Here is a 15,357-nt window from a genome sequence, read left to right as displayed (position 1 = left end):
AATATGTATTACTCTACTAATGCATATATACTATGTGTGTATTATTTTACAAAGATTAATTTTATTTTATGTTTTTACCTAAAATGACATCTAAAAACAGTGAAATTGAGTTATTAAATAGCTCATAAATTGTGTGGGAAATGTCGTAAAATGTGACCTCAGAGGTCACAAAAGGTTTATTTTTTTTATTTAATTATTTCTTTCTCCTTCAAAGTTATGCGGCTGATCTTGCAGCAGTTAGCAGCAGGTAGGCGCTGTTCGGGACCCTGTTGCTTGGGTGTGTATGGTTCGCATTGTTTTATTTCCCACCCGTATTTCATTTCAATCCCACCTCCTAACAGCGGGTTACACCAACAAGACACCCGCTGATTGGTCAGGTTTGTGCATCTCTCCGGATTGTACCCAATCCAATACTACTATTCGGGGTGTGACGGAATGTAGTTGGGAACAAAATAACGCGTCTGGTTCCGCTAAGAGAAGAAGACATTTTGTGCAAAGACAGCGTAGAGAGGATACACACAGACACGGCGGGGCTTTTTTAGGATTACATTTTTTCCTGTTGTTTGGACGGTTTAATACATTTAATTAAGAGTAGATTTTTAAAAAGTGAAGCACTTAGGTTCAACAGATTTAACGCCATCAAGCTAGTTTAGTAGGATTGGCGTTACCAATAACATTCATCGATTAGCTTAGCTTTAGCATACTTGCCTCCGCATTGCTGTGCTAGCAAGCACAAAGCTAGGCTAAGCTAGCACAGACACCGAATTTAGCTAACCGGCTAAATCTCTTCTGTTTTTTCCAACCACAGAGACAGAATGGCGTTGAAACGAATTCACAAGGTAATTTGTTTCATTTTACTTGTTTCTATTTGAACTAGTGTCAACGACTAGTGACCGATTGGTGACATTGTCTACGTTAGCTAACAAACCTGCTTCACTTACTAATCTTAGCTAGTTATCTTAACACGATTAGCCTGCCGTGTCTTAGCATGTTAGTTATCAGACAGTTAGATTCAAATTCAGATATAAAACTTGTACAGCACTTTATTCAGCATACTTTTGATATAATTTCTGTTCAAACCTGAACAAAAAACCCTAATAAAATCCAGCTACTTAATTTTCACAGTGAACTGTTTTATTAGCTGGTTTCCAAAGCGGTGTGTGTGTTTATTTTATATATATATATATATATATATATATATATATATATATATATATATATATATATATATATTATATATATTATATAATATAATATAATATATATATATATATATATATATATATATATAATATATATAATATAAATATATATATAATATAATATATATAAAATATATAATATATAACAGTTAATTGAATTTTATACATTTTTAATCAATTTTTTCTAATGTTTATTATTGTTAAATTACTTTGTTATTAGAAACATTGTCTTGTTTGTGAAGTTTAATCTTAATAAATAATATTAATAATAGTTTTATTATGGTTGCCAAATAATTGATTGTTCTGTTGCTTCATTTAAAAAAAAAAGTTATTTATTTTTATAAGGAATTAAATGACTTTCAAGTATTTTAGTGTTGGCTAAATAGCTTTTTTTTTTTTTTTTTTTTTTTTAAGGCTGGTTGCAGTTATTCATCAGTTTTAAAAAATTTTAAATACTTTTATACATACATTTTAGTTCATATTCTTTAACAAGTTACTCAATATAATATAATACCAGATAAAGTTCATCACGAGAAACGTTGATGTTGGCTTGACAAAGCCAGTCTGAAAGTTTAAAATAGTTCTCACCAGAGAGAGACTGGTGGCTAGGGTGCCAATACTTGTAGAGTTGATCAGATGGATAGGTTGGTGTATAAAATGTATCGAGCTACTGTCTGAGAGTTTTCTCATGTTCAGATTAGTAATATTATGCATATCAGCTAGGAAACAGGGAAAATAAGATAATTAGTGCTTGTTAGGTTTCTAGTTGTATTCGTGAGTTTTTGGAACAGCCTCTCTATCACATTTTAGGGATCTTGGATCTGAAAAGTTCATTTTAAGGATTTGAGAAAACACTATTTAAAGTGATGGTGCTCTCTTAGGAAGTGTTAGGAGAAAAAAACAAACTGTAATATAACGTAATATCCTAAAGCTAAACTTCAACTGCAAGAAACCAGTGTTCTCATCCCCTCAACTGGGAATTCCTAGGAAAGGCGTCTCGAACCCAGAGTTCAGCTCAACATGACCACACGCTGTCAACAATAAATACAAATGTCACTTCACTTCTTTTTGTTTGTTTTAGATCAGTCAATATAGACACAGTAGTCGTGTCAGTTCAGTCTATAGCATTGACCATGAAGTTCACTGTTTTGAGAATTCCATCATAAACTCATGATCACACCCATCTTGCTCATTACGATGTTGCAGCATGTGTTTGGCAATGTAGTTTATCAAGCTATTTAATAGTAAATCTAATAAGAAAAGAAACTAAACCAAATTGAGGATAAAATCTAATAATACTGAAACCTTGATTATTAGCCAATACTGATACTTTTTTTTCACAGTTAAAAGCTTTTCACACATCACTTACATTATAGCTATAATAAAGTGTAAATATAAAAACATCAATCCTAACACAAAAAAAAACCCTGTTTATATGTAAACAGAAATGGATCGTTTCCAGATTCAGTTCCAGTCTTTGCCATTTATTACAGGATGCAAAATCGATATGTTTCCCTCCGATATCCGATGCACCGTATTTAATTATATGATGTATTTGCTTTTTGAAATAGCTTGAATATTGTCTCCAGTTTATTTCTTGGTTTTTGTATTTTTTCCTGTCTAACAATAAAGTCAGTGTTGGGCTGAAGTTAGCTTGAGTGTTCATTTCTATTAACTGGAATTTTCTTGCCTTCATAGCTGTTTTTATACGATAAAGCATACAATCTGATGCCTTTCTCCAGCTTACTAAACACGGCTTCTTGTTTGTACATATTTGATGAACACCGGGTGTAAATCGGCGCTGTTGCCGTTATAGTGGTCGGGCCGGAAGTAGAAGTGCGGTTGCGGTTACAATGTGGATGTGTTCATGCACGTGGATGATTACGGGATCTCTGAGAAAGATGTACGTTTCATTACGTTTTACAGTAGTAAGGAACCTTAGTTTATTTTTGTCTTGTACAACAGCATGGTTGAATGCTCGAATCGATTGGGCAAGAGCCCGATGTTTTGTACATGAAAAAATTAAGCATTAATCATTGGCAAATTGCTGTGGTATAAGTGGAATAACCAAGTTTGGGGGAGTAACAGAATACATGTGATAGCGTTATGTAATCGGATACAAAAAACTGGTAACTGTAATTCGTTACAGTTACATCAAAAAACAAAGTGATCAGATTACAGGTACATTTTGTGAAAAAAATAAAAATGGGAATACTAACAAGATGAATTTTTTTCCCCTTTAAAACCAAACAAATTAATCTTTTGACACATCATAGACAGCTGCTTGGTTATAGTTCTGGTTCTCTCTCGCCAGTCGTGACTCACATGAGCAACCTCCTGATGCATGCGTAAATAAATTTTGCGCAAAGTTAATTCGGGAGAAATGAACACAAATTGAAATGCTTTTGTTAGGGTGTCCATACGTCCTCTTTTTCCTGGACATGTCCTCTTTTTCAGACCTTAAAAAATCATCTGGCCGGGATTTCTAAATTGGAGGAAACGTCCAGGAATCGGCTTTAGTTTCATTATGATGTTCTTATGGTCTAATACTGCATCATGTATGCGCATATGTGCATTGCTTTAACCCCTGTCTGTAATTCCCGCCTCCTCGCATACCAATTGGTTGATTTATAAAAGGTTTGCCACAACTATTGGCCAGATTCCTGCATCTCAACCGTTGGCCTATGCTCAGCGAAGGTGAAGCGCTGTTGTGTACGGCGTCAAACAGTTGCTTGACAATAGCAGCAAACGAAGCTGTCCAGAGTCGAAACAATGCCCATGACCATATAAGGTCCTTTTTAGTTTCATGTTTTCACATTGCTTTGTATTACATGGTCATTCAAATGTGTAAATGATGGTAGAAGGTACACTCGTGGCATCTAATATTTTATTTTATTCCATGGACATTCAAAAGAGTGTAGGAAAAAATGAAACCAATGATTTTTTACACACACACATATATATATTTATATATATATATATATATATATATATATATATATATATATATATATATATATATATATATATATATATAAATATATAAATAAAAAATGTGTGTGTGATGGCAATAGTGTGTCTTTTTTCCAGTGTATACTAACACTGTTTTGAATGCTAAAAAAAGATTTCCTCTTTTTGGAAAATCAGAATTTGGTCACCCTAGCTAATGTAATGTTACCCACGTCCAGGCCAGTGATTATTTATTTATGTGTTTAAAACAAATCCAAACATTGAACATGTTTTAATCTTAAAATGAGCTCTTAATAAAAGCATTTTAGATCATCTTGTTTTTCTCCTGACTTTATTTACATATGTGACCTTGAAGTAATCCAAAAGTAATCAGATTACATTACGTTCATAGTGTGATACTTGGATTACGTTACTGATTACATTTTTTATGAAGTAATTTGTAACTGTAACGGAGTACATTTTTAAAGTAACTCTCCCAACCCGGGGAATAACGCACTCCAGTCTGTGCTCAAATCCCCCAGCGGTTTAACAGCATGGTCTGTCATGTGTTATTCATTACATAATGTTTTATGAAGATGAGAGATTATCACAGGAATGTCAGTGTTTTTATAACGCTCAACACACTCATTGTCCCTCCATCTTGGACACAGTCTCCTCTAGTTTTATTCTTTTATTTTACAAATAACACTCTAACCATATGGGCTCAGATTTTAGTTTTGATATCACGTTGAAGTGATTTTAGTCTTTTATTTATTTATTCATTTATTTTCGCTATACTGACGTTCTGTGCTATCTTAAGAGTTCAGCAAGAACAATGCGCACGTTTCCTAGACCGTCTGCTTACGCTAGTTCGTTAACAACTTCCAGTGACCCTGATTTCGTGTAACAACACGCAAATTGGATTGCCGGTGGATTTATAAGCTTGACATTAAATACTAAGGAGAAACCAGAATGGCAAGAAAATTCATCATGTCCATTTGAGGTTCTTCAGCCAAGACTTTTTTGAATTTAAACCCCTGGTTTCATTTATCCTCCTTGGTTCCATATTTATTTTTAAGTAGATATTATAATAGTAATATCTTGGAAACATAGTTTTCACTCAAGTGCTGACTGGGCGGTTTTCTCCTCTCCGTACCCCATCCGAACTACGCATCCTTAAAAATAGCCACCTCCGTTAAGGCTGTCCTATATTCCTGAGCTGTTTCAGGGTCAGTCTGAGGAATATTGCACTTTTTTTCCCTTTAACTCTTGTATAGGAAATCTTTCTCTAGACACTTGAGCACCTGGCACTTATTATATGTAAATTTTCCATCAATATCTGGATGGTGTATTTACTTTTAACAACATTTCTCAAAGACTATAAAGCAGCGTTTGAAAGAGCGCGTGTGAGCGCTGATGATTCCACCGGAGCGGAGAACGTCTTTCCTAAGATTAAGCTCAGCGCCGCTCACTCGACCCAGAATGCACATTGGTATACTGCTTTGAGAAAAAAGCAAAAGTGTTGCCGGAAATAAAATAACGAATGTCAAATATACTTTTTGAGTTATTGACTTTCATATACGTTTACCAAGGGGCTACCTAGATGACTGTCAATACTGGGGGCGTGACTTGGTCTGGGGGAGAAAGAGATTCTTTTCTTTAGTCCTGAATAATTCTCCACTTGGAGCAGTTTGTCACTATGTAACTGAACATCAGTGAAAGAAGACAGCAGATAATGATTTTCAGTGAATGGAGCCAAGACCAATCAGATAAGGTTTACAGGAAAACGTGGAAATACTCGTGTCTTATTGGCTGACAGCTCTCAATTCTGCCAAACACTAACTCGCACACTAGAGCTGCAACAACTAATCAATTATGAAAATCGTTGTCAATGAATCACATTATTGATTAGCTGGTCTGTGCGTGGCACCGTGCACGTTTACTCACTGTTACTTCTGTTCCGAAAAACGCATCGGAGAGTAAATACTAAAGTTGTGTGGAGAAGATCAAACTTTTATAAAGCAGAGTTTGCGTGGCGCCGAAGTACGGCAGTGATATGCACGAGCACAAACTTAAATTTATATCCAAAATAATATGTCTAAAGGCAGCGAGTAACAGAAACCATAAGGTGCAGTGAAAGTGAGTTTTAATTATTCATTCAGAACTGTAGTTTAATTCAGTGCTTTTTGTGCATCGATTAAAAATAATGTAAAGTTGTATATTAGTTTATATTATAAGTATTTATGCATTATTTTTTAAGGATCGTTATGTGTGAACTACTGAACGACACATTGCCGACAGATATTTGGCATGCTAAATATCTGGAGCTGTCGGGCGACTCCACATCCTGTGCTGTGAAAAGTGTCGTCACTGGCAGTGATTGCCGTGACGAGCTACAGCCAATGAGAGAGCAAGTCATGGGGAGATGTCACCATGAGGAAGGGAAACCCGCATCACCTTTTTACTCACCTTCAACTCTCTCTGTAGCGTGCACAATCCCTGCTGTCCGCCTGTGCTAGTCCATTCTTTCACCCACTTTCTTTTGGGGTTCATTCAGTACAAATCATCACGTGAACAGCTCGCACTACTTGTTTCTGTCTTGCGTCCATCTTCAAATAAACAACTCCTGTTCGGTGTGGTTTTCGCGTCATATTACCGTGTCACTTCTCACGTGTGTTTTCGTGACCAAACGTAGTTTGGAAACCAGATAGCGTCGCCGGGTGACAGTCGTTGTCAGATGACCCCTTGTGGCCGTAGTGTGAACACCAGAATGACTTTGTGTCTCCCGATTACAAGAGAGCAAGTCGTGTAGCGTGAACAGCACAGCGATCTCCGCTTCGTTCACATGCTCTGGTGTGAACATTACGCTGTTTATTTCCCTAAATTAAACATCGCTGGATAAAAGTATTAATGCAATGAGCTCTCTGAGCAGGTATTTATAGAACGTGGAATAACTTTGTCTGAGTGATTTAATAAAACTTGAGAATATGATGTTATTGATAATAATAATAATAATAATAATAATAATAATAATAATAATAATAATAATAATAATAATATGAATGTTTATCTGGCCACACCACTTTATTTTCCCCCTTCAAAGCCACAGGCGATACTAGCGTCAGTTGGCGATAGTTATGGGGCATGTTAGGACGATGGCATGTTGTAGGACCAGGCATCTCAAAAGCCTAGTGTTTATATTTCATTCCCCATTCTGCAGTCCACCAGTTGACGAGCCCTACACTAGGCACACAAGAAGTTAAATACAAATACAGTCACACCACCTATACGGATGCTTTTATATGTCTGTGATATTGTGTATGTAGAATATGATTTGTTCATATGGTTTAAGTTATAGATCTTTAAACACCAAGGGCTTATGATAAAGCACACATGTTTTGCCCCTGTTTTTTTTTTTTTTTGTTTGTTTCTTTGTTTGTTTGTCTTTTTTTCCCCTCCACCCACGCTGTTGCTGTATTCATTAACACCTTGGTAGGATTTCATCTTTGTAATGTTATTTGCAGAGGAAATTAATGTTTTGTTTTGTGTTTAAACCATTTCAACCACACAGTCGCATCCTCTTCCTGCGCCTTTCTTTTTTCTCACCAATAATAACCGAGCACTGAGCAGGGTGTCGTCACCTTCTGCGCGCTTTCTCAGAAACGGTTGCGGTAGCTTCTGGGAAGCGCCGAACGTGTCTACATGCTCTCGCACACACCTGCACGGTAGAACTCCACTCGTAATCGTGCCTCAAAAGTAATTAACTCTTAACACGGGCGTGCCCGTAGACGAGTGCTCTGGTTTAATGTAGTAACGTGTCAGAAACGTGCGTTTCTGCCCATTGATAAATTAAAAATATTTAAGGACTCAGCTCGAACCAACATTTGGACAAGTACTTGAATTCTCAATTCTGATTGGTCAGAAGGCGTGGATTGTTTTCCTAAAACAGCACCACCTTAAGTGTTTTATCTGTCATTTATGGTTTAAAATGTATGTAAAATCCCTTGGTGTTGCATCTAATCACTCCTCTCTTTCTCTGTGTTCGTGTATAGGAGCTGACCGATCTGGGCCGGGATCCTCCAGCACAGTGTTCCGCAGGGCCGGTGGGTGACGACTGTGAGTTCCACTCCCTTCATTCTAACTCTACCGACTCCCGCGAGGTCACGTTTATAAAAAAAAAAAAGCACATACAGACACCAGTCCGGTTCTGAACGACCCGATTCGGCTGTTCAGGTCCTGATGTCGTAAATACTGCAGATGTGATATAGCAGTCAAACATCTGGAAATGACTAATGTAATCATGATGCTGTGGGCGATACAACTGTGACTTTAACTCTCGTCTATCTGATCTGTCTCGATCTTTACACCATATTGGTACTAACACTGTGTGCGTGTGTGCTTACAGTGTTTCATTGGCAAGCCACCATTATGGGACCTGTAAGTATGCAAATCACCCACCTATCCCTTTAATGCAAAGTATTTCTCATTTACATACGTGAATGAGTACAATTGTAAACGTGTGTGTGTGTTTGGCAGAACGACAGTCCATACCAGGGTGGCGTGTTTTTCTTGACCATTCATTTCCCTACAGATTACCCATTCAAACCCCCTAAGGTACGTCCACAACACGCAAAGCTTAGTGTGCTGGGATTAACCTCCACGTCTTTTCTGTCGTGTTATTTATATTCGGAACTTCACCACCGAATTCCACACATCAGTCTTCATAAGAATTTTTTTTTGTAAACAACAGTGACCACAAGCATACACCACATTCAAACTAAACACCAGTGAGTTTACTGATACAGTGTTTTTTTTTTGGGGGGGCGGCGGGGGGGGGGGGGGGGGGGGGTTTAAGACTGCAGTAAGAAATGGTAGTAGAACAAATGTAACACTTTAATAATAAAATAATTACGGCTCAAAGGAGCATACTAAAATATCAGAAACACATTGGGCTTGATTTATTCACCTTTTAAAATGTAAAGTTGTGTGTAAACATTCGTGTAAGCCACAACCAAGCAAAAAATTGTACAGATTTGACAAGTTTCAGAAAAGGCCGATTTTCTTTGTTCTTCGTTCTCGTACGACATTGTTGAACTCCTGTGAAGCGCAAAGTAGAAGTTGACTGTTGGTGGATTTTATCGATGCCGATAATTAAGTTGGGCAGTACCTGCCGATAACCGCATAATCAGCCGATAGTTTTTTAAAACATTTATACCGAATGAAAACATAACACTCAAAGTAAAATATCGCTGAACGTTATTACAAAAATAAACAGTACTGACTGTACCATGAAAATGACTTTTACTGTATTAAATAAATATTAATATATAATAACAACTATTAATAAATATTAAAGTAAATAAAAGATACACATCCAACGTGAACCAAGTAACACTCCCAATAGCTTATAAAAATAGAGACAGTTCCAAAATTAAATAATAATAATAAAAAAAACACTTCAAATATCAGAACAGAATTAGTCAGTGATGGTTTTTTATTTCGCCTCTAGAGACCGCTCTCGACCTGTGTAATGACAGTGGACCCTTCAGTAATCCATGTGAATTATATGATTTGATGTTGCTCAGGTCGAGGTTTACATTAGTTCGTCGTCTTATGCACAAAAGATTTACACACAACCAGGCGCACAAGTAAAATGCGAACATTTTTCTTGAATTCGCAGGGTTTTCATGAATACCGAATTTCTTGCTTGAACGCACGTACGAATGGTTTACGCACAAATCCGTTGGTATCCAGCATGAAAAATGTTGAAGATATGATGGAGATAAAAGATGCAGAAACTAGTCAAAGAAAAATATTGAAAAAATACATATTTTTACGAAATATACTAGCTAAATGTTTGCTACCTTTTTTTTTTTTTTTTTTTTTTTTTTTTTTTTTTTTTTTTCTTCTTCTTCTTTTTTTCCTGTTAAGAATGAGGTTCTTTGTAATGGAATGCAAGCAGGGTGTCTACATCGATGCCAGAAAACTGCTATGGGAACTTTTTCATTTTGTAATTTCTAGTCTAGTGTTCAACTTCCCATCAATACCTGAACTCTAAAACTAGACTGGAGGTCTCTGAGATGTGTTTTGACAGGATAGGAGTAAAAACACGAACGAGCCCTGCCCCTAGGCTGAGTTTACGTCACAGTCCACAACAGCCAAGGTCCAACTTTGTAGTCAGATCCCTAACGTTGCTGACACTGTTCTGCTGAATGTGTCTATATGAAATTAATTGAGGCATTTGGTATTTTTTATTTCTGCCTGTATTGATGGTCATGTGATCTCCCCCTCCATGTTGTCCATGCAGGTTGCATTCACCACAAGAATTTATCACCCAAATATTAACAGTAATGGCAGCATCTGTTTGGATATTCTAAGATCGCAGTGGTCACCAGCATTAACTATTTCTAAAGGTGAGGAGAATGACATTTCATACCACACGACTTTGTTGCATGTATACACAGTATAATTCTTCATGTACATGATTTGGTTTCTTCTTCTCACGTTTCCGTTCTGGTATAATAAAAAGCTTTGCATACATGTGAGGAGTATTTTATTTTTTTTCTTCTTCTCCCCTTTGTTGCAGTTCTCTTGTCCATCTGCTCTCTGTTATGTGATCCAAACCCAGACGACCCGCTAGTGCCAGAGATAGCGCGCATATATAAAACAGACAATGAAAAGTAAGTATCGAGTAGTTTGCACCGAACGTAATCCAATTTGAATCACATTTTTCCATTTAACAAACTATTAAAGGCAATACGTGTTCATCACAAGCATCATGACCATGCACACTTTATTCTCCGTATGCTAGATGTACAAGGTGTACTGTCATGCATTTTTACACGCTTTTACACCTCAGTGCTGTTGAATTCTCGATTTTGACTGGTCAGAAGGTGTTGGTTAATTTTCTCTGACAGTAGTGAAGCTGCAAATTGCAGGCTTATATTAGCGTGCTATTCATACATTATCGTTTCTGTAGTAACCACTTGCACAAGGAGTTGTATGCTGGACGCGGCACATAATCGAAGTCTTATAATACAGATCAAAGATTTGTTGTTTACCAGTGTATAAACGCTGACATTTTAAAGCTTTGTTTGTTTAATCTTGATGGAAGGAAGGCGTCTCCAGTGTCGGCGCTTTGTAACATGCGTTTTTTTTTGCTGTGGGAAAGGCTTCAGTACAGCTGAATGATTTTACTGAGAAAACATTCAATTCAAGACGGAGGGGGAAAAAAAGAGGTCGAATGTTTATAACTGGTACAACGAGAAGTGATGAATAAGTACAGTGTGTGATGTGTTTTTTTTTTTTTTTGTTTGTTTGTTGTTTAAATACAATTGTTGGCACATTGCTGTGGTGTAAGCGGAATTAAACACTGCGGAATTTTCTGATATAGGTAACTAATCTACTCATCTAATTGGTAGATCTCGAGTTACTGACTTTTTTCCTTTTACTGGAGTTACCGTTTAGTTTTTTTTGTAAATTTGGGCTTGTGTACAATTAGTGTATGATGACGACGTTCCTCACATTTTATATGTTGAAAATATTTGGTAGATGGAGCTGGATTGTTGGCTGTAGTATTAAATAGCGCTGTGCCGTTTGACCTTGACGATTTTGCAGTGCAGTGTGTGACTGCAGCACAGTTTGGCAGGATCTGTGCTAACCCAGCATGTGATATTAAAAAACATTATATTAGCCATCCTGTGTGCCAGTTCTAATATCTATCTCTCTCTCTCGCTCGCTCCCTCTCTCCTCTTGCAGGTACAACAGAATAGCTCGGGAATGGACCCAAAAGTACGCCATGTGATACCCGAACAAACATCGCCCCAACAAATCTGCATTATAGCTGGAAGAAAGTTCTACAACTGGCTCCCATTCATTTTTTTTTTCTTTTTCTTTTCCCCTTCCCCCTTCTCTCCTTCTCTTTCAGTGAATTGGCACTTCCTTCTGTCTCTCAAAACAAATAATTTTTTTTTTGTCCACTTGTTTCGTTGCCCTTTTCAAAATTCCCACATGCTGCAACAGCAAACACGTCACTTTTTATTCCCCATTAAAAAAAATTTAACAATTCCAGGCTGAACTCTGAAGCATGTCAAGGACTCCAGCCACAGATTTAAAGAAAACAAAAAAAAGAGCGCTTTATTAACTTACGCCACACGTTGGAGGTGCTATTGAGAAGAAATAAAGACATAAATCCATAATTGGGCCTTCATGAGCGATCTGTTGCATTGGCCTTCATTTTGTTTTGTTTTTTTGTTTCATAAGCTTTTATGATAGCGATTACAGTCTGCGAGTATATAACTAGTCCAGATACGATTACGTGAACAGTTAAGATGAATACGAAACCTTCTTTCTGCATGTTAACTGCGATTCGGCGGCGTGCTGAAAACACCGCCAGTGTTAAACACGCGTGTCCACCTGTATGAGGAGTCAGAGGACTTGATTTTTGTTACTCCTGAATTTTTGATTTTGTCTTTTTTGTTTTGTTTTTGTTTTTAGACAGAGCTATTAGTTCATCTCTCTTCCAACTACACTGTTCGCTTGTTGCACTGATTCAAAGCTCTCATTGGATGAACGGTCAACTAATAGCTCTACTAGCTGTCCATTTTTGGTTTTCAATAAAGTTGGTCACATGTATCAGCGTTTGGCGGTGTGTGCTGCATGTCTTACATTATTATAACTTTTCCTTTAGGCAGAAGTAGAAATCAATTGAATTCAGAGTATCCTAATGAATTTATTGAAATTTTCATTTTAACAAAGTGTACGTTAAAGGGAAATAACAGTGGGGAAAATATTCACTCACGTTAATGCCCACAAAACATTTTAAAAGTATTTACGTATCTATGGAATAGCACATTTCAGGTCCACCGCCAAGAACTGGGGTTACTATTACCACCTCGAAGTGAATTATTTTCCCATAACAGCATGACCTGAAGTGTTATTCCTCTCTCTCACACACACACAGCAATTTGCCAATTAATTTATTAATGAGTGACGTTCTCATTTTTATCTGATTATACAGTCGTTACAGTTAAGGTTGTGGAACGTCTGTGAAACAAGATCCTGTTCTCAGTTGTAGCAGCTATAAGCAGTCGTTCCCTCATCAGCACCTCTCTCTTCTCTTTTCAAATAATCAAGACACAAACACAGCATGTCATGTTTACCAAGACCCCCACATTGTGTAAACTCCTGTTCTGACCAAGATGTTGTCGTGGCAGAAAACTTGCACTGGAGAGTCCTTCCATAACTGAAAACAGCTGTTCATATGAAAGAAATATTTTCATTCAGTGTGTTCTGCTAGTTTATTTATTTCTGATCTGTTTACTTGTCATCGAGTCGGCCTTGTAACGGTTAATACATTGTACAATATAACAGCCAATCAGATTTAATCAAGTTAATGAGAGACAAAGGGGTGGAGCTTAGAAAGTATGAAATTTTCATCTTGTACAGTCACAGAATTTTTTTTTCCCTTGAAGTTTTTGGTAGATTGAAAGCAGTAGAACATAATCTTTAATATCACTGAGTGAATTCGACTATGGCTCATTTGTAAAATTGATTTTATATATATATATATATAAGATTTCCTTTTGATTTATTTTACTCCTTGATCAGAAACTATCAACACATTAATGAGGGGGACTCTGATATGCAAATACTAAAAATGGTAAGAATCTAAAACATTCAACTTTCTAAATATTTTAAACTAAGTTTGATCAATTGTCTTACAGAAACTTTCACACAGGATATATGACACACAGGAAGTGCTCATCATTTCACACATGCAAAGTCTTAACCATGAAGTCATTGTGTTTTCTTCCTGTATATTAACTTTTGGAGAAAAACTATAATAGTTGATGTGAGTTTAAGCATGTAATTAATGATTGCTCAAAAGTAAGCTGCATTTAAAGGAATAAGAAATTTCACACTGCTTATAGTTACCCTGATGAACAGTTTATTTGAATGGCACGTTTCATACACAGACATGGATTAAAGCATACAAGATTACATTGGATAAACATCTCAACTTCAATCAGCACACTCTAGGTATTTACAAGTGCTGCCAACAGAGACTCAATTATTTGTAAACTTAAAATACCTGTCTGTTCAGCCTAGTCTGCTTCTTCTTCTGTGTTGAAGTATTGAACCGGTTCTTATGTATGGTGCCATTTGTTTTTTCCATATGCTAACAGTTACCAATAAGAACAAACTCTTGGAAATAACTAATTTAGCGAGAAAAATTTTTGGTATTCCCACCCCTGTTTTAACGTATCATTTCATATACTCTCCGGAAGGCACGTACAAGTTTAAATGATCCAAACCACCCACTTTATCAATATTTCAACCCCCTTCCTTCTGGCCGCAGGTATAGACTACCAAAGTACAGAAAGGCCAGCAATGGTAGGAGTTTTGTTCCTATGGCTATACGAGCGTTAAACACATAGGTACTCAGCCATTGTGATGCCAGATGCATTTGTTGTATGATCCTGATGTTTTTCTTTTTGTTCCCTTCTCCCCTCTAGGCCTGTGATTGTTTATGATGGTTTATATGTATGATGTTGTAATGTTTTGTTTTTTTCTACGCACCCATGGTGGAAACAAATTTCCTCTTTGAGGACCAATAGATTATCTATCTATCTATTTAAAAGAAAAATATAAGAATGATATTAGTAATATGTCATTGATTACAAATAAGCATAAGGGCATAATCTTAAAATTGTAGTAATTAAATAATTTCTTTAGGTCTGGAATTGTAAGGGAGCGTGAAACCTATTACGCTGTTGCTACACTGATAGACCTATAGATATATAAGTAAGGAATAAATCACTCGAGGATGTGCCTTTATAAGAAAATTATTAAATGTGGTGCTGTGACGTGGCCTTGACATGAAACTGAGTTACTTTTCCACCTGAGGTGTTTTATTCCTTTTATACCACAGCAATTTGCCGACGATTACAATTCTTACTTAGTAAAGAACGACATTTCATAAGTGTTGTTGTTATTGTTGTTGTTTATAGTTATAATTATATGTTTTGGAACATCTGCGAAAGATCTTGCACCATCCTCACACTTTCTTCTTCAGGTCACTTCTCACCACTGCATCGTTGATTATTTACTGCCATGGGAAGTCTTCAGGGTGTTTTGAGGTTTCTCTGTGTAACATCTCAGACTGCTTTTTTTTGCCTTTAGATGAGAAGAAGAAAAAAATAGA

At 36.5% G+C, this 15,357-nt stretch overlaps 1 protein-coding gene across 1 annotated transcript; it reads left to right on the top strand.

Annotated features, from left to right (window-relative positions):
• Nucleotides 1-471: 471 nt before the first annotated feature.
• Nucleotides 472-12,785, top strand: ube2d2l (ubiquitin-conjugating enzyme E2D 2 (UBC4/5 homolog, yeast), like). Its single transcript, XM_017489794.3, has 7 exons — nucleotides 472-839; nucleotides 8,204-8,267; nucleotides 8,557-8,588; nucleotides 8,688-8,765; nucleotides 10,459-10,564; nucleotides 10,738-10,831; nucleotides 11,910-12,785. The coding sequence occupies exons 1-7, from the start codon at nucleotides 816-818 to the stop codon at nucleotides 11,953-11,955; spliced, it is 444 nt and encodes a 147-aa protein (XP_017345283.1). The 5' UTR covers nucleotides 472-815; the 3' UTR covers nucleotides 11,956-12,785.
• The last annotated feature ends 2,572 nt before the right edge of the window (nucleotides 12,786-15,357 follow it).

The sequence above is a fragment of the Ictalurus punctatus genome, chromosome 2 (genome assembly GCF_001660625.3).
Source record: "Ictalurus punctatus breed USDA103 chromosome 2, Coco_2.0, whole genome shotgun sequence".
Lineage (NCBI taxonomy): Eukaryota > Metazoa > Chordata > Actinopteri > Siluriformes > Ictaluridae > Ictalurus > Ictalurus punctatus.
This window is presented reverse-complemented; position numbering and strand designations above follow the sequence as displayed.

Bases quoted from the DNA above. Each gene is read 5' to 3' on its own strand.
- ube2d2l (XM_017489794.3), top strand. From the start codon at position 816: ATGGCGTTGAAACGAATTCACAAG. The intron at 8,589-8,687 runs GTAAGTATGCAA...TGTGTTTGGCAG, and splicing joins AAGCCACCATTATGGGACCT to AACGACAGTCCATACCAGGG. The intron at 10,565-10,737 runs GTGAGGAGAATG...CCTTTGTTGCAG, and splicing joins AGCATTAACTATTTCTAAAG to TTCTCTTGTCCATCTGCTCT.